The sequence below is a fragment of the Triticum aestivum genome, chromosome 3A (genome assembly GCF_018294505.1).
Source record: "Triticum aestivum cultivar Chinese Spring chromosome 3A, IWGSC CS RefSeq v2.1, whole genome shotgun sequence".
NCBI lineage: Eukaryota > Viridiplantae > Streptophyta > Magnoliopsida > Poales > Poaceae > Triticum > Triticum aestivum.
In genome coordinates this window covers 523925554-523932441 of record NC_057800.1, presented here as the reverse complement: position 1 = coordinate 523932441, position 6888 = coordinate 523925554, and the positions used below count along the sequence as shown (strand labels likewise).

The 6888-nt window shown below is 53.9% G+C and overlaps 1 protein-coding gene across 1 annotated transcript; it reads left to right on the top strand.

Moving 5' to 3' along the window:
* The first annotated feature begins 3462 nt into the window (after positions 1-3462).
* On the top strand, positions 3463-6195 carry LOC123056974 (leucine-rich repeat extensin-like protein 5). Its single transcript, XM_044480171.1, has 4 exons — positions 3463-3554; positions 3697-4109; positions 4205-5402; positions 5499-6195. The coding sequence occupies exons 1-4, from the start codon at positions 3463-3465 to the stop codon at positions 5827-5829; spliced, it is 2034 nt and encodes a 677-aa protein (XP_044336106.1). The 3' UTR covers positions 5830-6195.
* The last annotated feature ends 693 nt before the right edge of the window (positions 6196-6888 follow it).

Genomic DNA, 6888 nt, shown 5'->3' with positions numbered 1-6888 from the left:
AATGTTAACAAATCATCCTTACTGATCATCCTCAAAAGAGGCACGGATCACTAGGGAACAACATGAACATATGGCATAACGACAAAATTAGGACAAGGACTTAGTGAAATTCTAAGTCCCTGAAATCAGCATTACCGATTACTCTACTTTGCAAGCTTGTGCTAGTCACCACAAATGTCACAAAAATACATGGTAATCACCTCTGTAAAGATGACATGGCATATAACAAAACACATGTACAGCTCAAGATCATATCATGCACACATTAATCATGACAAAAATGACAAATAGCTATTTGCTGAAACAGATCTGACAAATTTACCACATAGCCCTCTTCCAACAGTATTTCGGGCATCAAGATGAGCTCAAATGAAAATGATGCAATGAGATGAAATGATGTACTCGTCGAGACGAACATTTTTATATGCTAAACGCACAAATCGAAGCTACGGATGAAGAGTTACGACATGCCAAAGTATGCAAAAAATATCTGGAATTAGGGTTTCGGGGGAAAGTCAACCGAGGTGCAATTCCAGATCCAGATCGGCCCGATGTGTACTATAGCAGCGCGGCGGCGGGCTTGCTGGAACGAAGAAGAAGAAGACGGCGGCGGTGGCCGGAGCGGCGCCGGCGAGCGGAGGCGGGCGGCGCCGGCGACATTGAGGCGGCGGGGCGAGGAGCGGCGCCGGCGAGCGGAGGAGGGCGGCGCGGCGGACTTGCGGGCGCCGGCCGAAGTGGCGAACGGTGGCAGGCGTCGTCGGCGGAGGCAGCGGCGCCGGACGGCGGCCGTGGCCGGCGAAGGCGAAGTGCGGCGAGGGCGGGCGGCGCTCGACAGGGAAGCGGCACCGGGCGGCGCGGGCGAGGACGCGGGCCTGGAGGGCCGCGCTCGGGCTTCCCGGGCCGGCGGTGGGGGAGATGCGGCCGGGCCAACCGCATCGTGACACGTGGCGGTGGCGGGATAAAACGGACGTGTCCGGTCCGATCCGGACGCGTCCGGCGGCGGGAGGAGGAAGAAGCTAGGGTTAGGGGTGTTTTGACACGAAATTTCGGGGGGAGGTCTAGTTTTATAGGTAGGAGGAGCTAGGAAGCTCCAAATGGAGTGCGGTTTTCGGCCACGCGATCATGATCGAACGACCGAGATGATGGAGAGGGTTTAGGTGGGTTTTGGGCCAAATTGGAGGGGTGTTAGGCTGCAACACAAACGAGGCCTTCTCGGTCCCTCGGTTAACCGTTGGAGTATCAAACGAAGTCCAAATGGCACGAAACTTGACAGGCGATCTACCGGTAGTAAACCAAGGCCGCTTGGCAAGTCTCGGTCCAATCCGGAAATGTTTAACCCCCACACACGAAAAGAGGTAGAAAGGGACACCGGAGGAGATAGGAGCGCCGGAATGCAAAACGGACAACGGGGAAAATGTTTGGATGCATGAGACGAACACATATGAAAATGCAATGCACATGATGACATGATATGAGATGCATGACAAAGGCAACAACACACACGGAGACAAAAACCCAAACCCGAGGAAAATAAAATAACTTAGGCCAGAAACGACAAGAGTTGGGATACAGATAAGGTAAATTACATCTGGAGTGTTACAATCACCGAGCTGAACGTGTGCAGAACGCGGAGGTGCCATACGTTCGGTACTAGATCGTTTGGATCGCGAAGAAAGTTCAACTACATCAACCGCGTTGTAAAACGCTTCCGCTTACGGTCTACGAGGGTACGTAGACTCACTCTCCCCCTCGTTGCTATGAATCTCCATAGATAGATCACTGCGTGTGCATACAATTTTTTGTTTTCCATGCCTCGTTTCCCAACAGGCATATGGTATTCCGGCTGATCTAGTTGATGACCACTTGGCCATGGTGAGAGTCAAGCCATCATGTGTGTCAAGCACTATGCAGTTGGAATTGTGCAAGTGTTTGGTCCAGAGTATTTGAGAGCTCGCAATGCTGAAGACGTTGCAAGGCTTTTGGAGATGAACAAAGCTCACGGGTTCCCAGGTATGCTTGGCTCAATAGATTGCATGCATTGAAGTTGGAAGAACTGTCCTAAGGCATGACATGGACAATTCCATGTCCAGAAAAAGGGTTGCACTATAATCCTTAAAGCAGTGGCTGATCAAAAGACTTGGATTTGGCATGCTATTTTTGAAATGCATGGATTTTTGAATGACATCAACGTTCTTAATCGGTCAGCACTCATGAATAGGATTCAAATGGTGAACTCCCACCGGTGCAATTTGTAGCAAATGACCATACATACAACTAGGTGTACTATCTTGCGGATGGCATCTACCCGAAGTGGCAAACATTTGCGAAGCCGTTGAAAAAACCGAAAGGTAAGAAAATTCTTGATTTTCACAATGCTCAGGAGGCAGCTAGGAAAGATGTGGAGAGAGCTTTTGGAATTTTGTAAATCCAATTTGCTATTGTGAGAGGACCGGCTAGATTTTCGGATCAAAAGATCCTTTGATACATCATGAACGCTTGTGTGATCATGCATAACATGATCATCGAGAATGAACATGGGCAGATTTAGACTACTCCCAGTATGAGCTCTTGGGACGTTCAATGCGAGTGCGACGGAGGGCTGAGAGGGTGGCCCGATTTGTTGCCTCCTATCATGCCATTCGACGTGTCGAAACGCATGATCTAATCGAGGAGTGGTGGGCATGAAATGACCGACAAAACTAGTGATTTGTATGTTTGATGTTGTATTGGAAGATAAACTATTTGTTTGAGTTGTAATAAAATTGATTTTTTTGTTGATTTATATTTTATGTGTATGATCTTCTTGATTTTGTTTGAGTGTCAGGTGTTGTTTGTGCTGGGTGCGCGCGCCGTTTTTTGCAGCCCCTGCTAGAGTGGCTCACGTGTATAATATTTTACGACGGTTGCTGAAACCAGTGCTCTACTGTGCACAACAAATTGCTATTTCGACGTTTTAAATGTTATTTTAACGTGCCACGCGTCTGTTGGAGATACTCTTAAGGCGCCGATGTTCTCGTGTTTTGAGAAATTCTGGTCTTCAGTACTACCTTTTGTTCGTCGATGTCTTCTCACATTTCTGCTGCGTCAAGCGAGCCAGAAATGCAGGATAACATAACTAGAACGTGCCATATCAGTGTGCAGGCGAACGTGCACACATGTGTGCAAGACAAAACTAACACATGGCCGTGCCTCCTCGACGACGCCTCGCCGAACTGCATGCGACTCCTATGCATGCACAACGTTGGTAGGTGGAACTAAATTCCTGAGCTACTGCTACCTACAGCAGTCATGCATACCGTCAATTTAAGGAGGCGGGGGTAGTGTTCAGGACTGTCCATCAGAGATGAGCTTCGCAGCATCGCCAGAACTGGAGTGGTGCCCTCATTCATTCAAGGAGGGCCACCATTAACACCGCCTGCGCGCATTGCAGCCCAAAATCAAGCCCATGCATCGCCATGCTGCATGCATGCACCGTCGCGTCGCGCGAGCACGGCGAGCCGACGACACGACGTTGCCATCGACCGCGAGAAGCTGACACGCCTCAAGAGAGCACAGTAACTCTCAGCTCGGTGCACATCAATGCGCCATACACCTGGAAGGCAATGGGGCTACGCCATATTTTGCTTGTGGGAGCGGCCGGTCTGCGCGGGAGCTTGCTACCGATCCCAGAAATGGAGCCGGCTAGCCTACCCACAGCACAACCCTAGCTCTTCAGGCATCGCGTGACTGTGTCCAACTAACCCCGTTCCCTCTACGCATAGTGCATTTACGCATTTGCTCGTGCGTTGCTGCAGAGCGCGCCACAAGTGCACACCGTGCATGCAAGGTAAGGTATACGTGCAGAGGTAAACGCACGCGAGGTTTGCTTATAAAAAGAGGGCCACGCCGCGAGTGTGAGCTTCAAGGCCCCAAGCCTCAGCTTAGAAGCTCTTTGCGAAAGATGGCGATGGCTACCGCGTTCGTGGCTTGCTGTCTTCTCATGGCGTCCGCCGGCGCCGCTTCGGCGCCTAGTCTCGTCGCCGACGGCGGGAACTTCGGTGGCCGCAAGGACTACTACCCTCCAGGCAACACCGACCCAAACCACTCACCAAGCCCCACGCCCTGCAATCGTGCGTACATAACACCTACCGTTTACCACGTCCAGTCCGTTACAAGGAGTATATTTGTACTGAACTTTTGGGATTTCACGTGTTTTTTCCCGCAGATGATTCCCACGGGACGCCGCCCTGCTCGCCGGCGCCACCGCAAGGAGGTGGAGGAGGGTACTACCCACCCGCACCATCCGTCGGTACCTCCCCGACCACCCCTGGTGGAGACTACAACCCGCCTTCGCCGTCGACAGGGGCCGCCCCTACTACGCCTGGTGGCGAGGACGCCCCGCCCGCGCCGTCCAGTGACACCTCTCCGACCACCCCTGGTGGCGGCTACTACCCGCCCACTCCGTCCAGCGGAACTGCCCCAACCACGCCTGGGACTGGAGACTGCCCGCCCTCGCCGTCGACAGGCGCCGCCCCTACTACGCCTGGTGGCGAGGACGCCCCGCCCGCGCCGTCTAGTGACACCTCCCCGACCACCCCTGGTGGAGGCTACTACCCGCCAACTCCGTCAAGCGGCACTGCACCAACCACGCCTGGGACTGGAGACTCCCCGCCAGCGCCGTCCAGTGACACCTCTCCGACTACCCCTGGTGGAGGCTACTACCCGCCTACTCCGTCCACCGGTACTGCCCCAACCACGCCTGGGACTGGAGACTGCCTGCCCTCACCGTCCGCCGGCACCTCTCCTAGCACCCCTGGCGGTGGTGACTACCCGCCCTCGCCAGCCAGCGGCGCTGCGCCTGGTGGCGGGAACTGCCCTCCCTCGCCGTCCGCCGGCACCTCTCCTACCACCCCTGGCGGTGGCTACTACCCGCCCTCGCCAGCCAGCGGCACTGCGCCTACCACGCCTGGTGGTGGGGACTGCCCACCCTCGCCGTCTGCCGGCACCTCTCCGACCACACCTGGTGGCAGCTACTACCCACCTTCACCGTCAACCGGCACTGACCCGAACACTCCTGGTGGCGGCGGCAACCCGCCATCCCCGACCACTCCTGGTGTCGCCGACTGTCCGCCAGCCCCGTCCACCGGCACCTCGCCGAGCACCCCTGGTGGTGGTGGCTACTACCCACCCTCGCCATCCACTGGCACTGACCCAAACACGCCTGGTGGCCGCTGCCCGTCCACCGGCACCTCGCCGACGCCTTGCATTGGCACAACTCCTCCCTCGAGCACGTTGCCTCCAAGCACTCCCACGCCGTTCGACCCAAACAGCCCACCCTACTCCCCGCTGGTACCGACGCCGCCGACGAACACCCCCACGCCATTTGACCCGAACACCCCACCGTTCTCCACTGGCCCTTACGGGTACGTAGCTCGTTAAACCTCCGAAAACCCTCGCATCATGCGTATGACTAGCTAGTTCACCACGCACTACTAACCTAACGTACATGTGCATTGCAGTTACTGGATGTCGCACCCGGGCGTGATATGGGGCCTGTTCGGGTACTGGTGCCCGCTGGTGCGGCTGTTCGGCCCGAGCGCCGCGGTGCCGTTCGGGCACGACCTGACCGTGCCGGAGGCGCTGGCCAACACGCGCGCCGACGGCGTGGGCGCGCTCTACCGCGAGGGCACGGCGTCGCTGCTCAACTCCATGGTCAGCAGCGGGTTCCCCTTCACCACGGCGCAGGTGAAGGACGCGTTCGGCGCCGCGCTCAGCTCCGGCGACGATCGCGCCGCCGCCGCGCAGGCGCAGCTCTTCAAGATGGCAAACGAGGGGCTTGCCAAGCACTAGGCGTGGGTTCGTGACTGATGCCCAGCTGCACTGGCATGCAGCGGCAGGCGACAACGCGCCAGCTTGGATCTCTAGCAGTTAATTAAAGTACGTGTTTGACTCGTTTGATCCTGGGTTACATGTCATGTCGTGCTTGTATTAGGTGTGCTGCGTGCACGTGATCTCTGTGTTGTGTGTGTGTGAGAGAGAGAGAGTGTGTGTCTACAAGTGTTTATGTGGCCTGTGAATTTGGTCTGCGTACGTACGTAGCGTTCTGCTAGCTGCAACTGTGTTTTAGTAGTTCCAGACTTCCAGCACCAATGCAGAGCTAAATCAAGTGCAGCTACTGTTGGACGGGGAATCGACACGTCAGTACTTGTGCATTTACGCCGCGCTGTTGTGTGATGCAGAACTGTGCGGTCATGCATTGATGCCACACCATACTGAATTTCAACCAGAAAAATAGGCCTAGCCCTTCCTCGAGACATTCAGAATATTATTATTTTACACTCTTTATTGCAAAGTGAGCACCAAAGTATCTTTTACAACTGCTAAAAAAAGTATATTTTACGATGGATGTTTCATTCACACTGCACACACCTTACTTCTAACTAGCTTATCTATAAATCATGGACAGCATAAATTTGTCTCTCTAGGAGCATGCTCAAGAATAATATGCAAATAATATGCGAGAAATCACGCGCACATTGATATATATCATAAAAACTACTGCCAATATACCGAAAGAGCGGCTTTCATAAAAACTACTGCCGATAGACCAACAAAAAATCAGTATGGCTAAAATAAACCTTTTTTTTTTGCAAGTTCATACACATTCAACAAGGTTCTTTTATTTGTGGCATGACTGTAATCCGAAGCACAAGCTCCTGGGTTGTGCTGTTGAGGGCGTCACGTTCGGCCCTTGTGCACTATCACCTTGACCTCTTGCACGACCAGCCTCTGCTTATTATTGTAATCCAGAGATAGGGGTCATAGCGGAGGTCGAACTTGTGCCACCGCAACAACTAAATCTACTTCGTCAAGTAAAAATACTCTATCAATTAAATTGCTCCACCAATT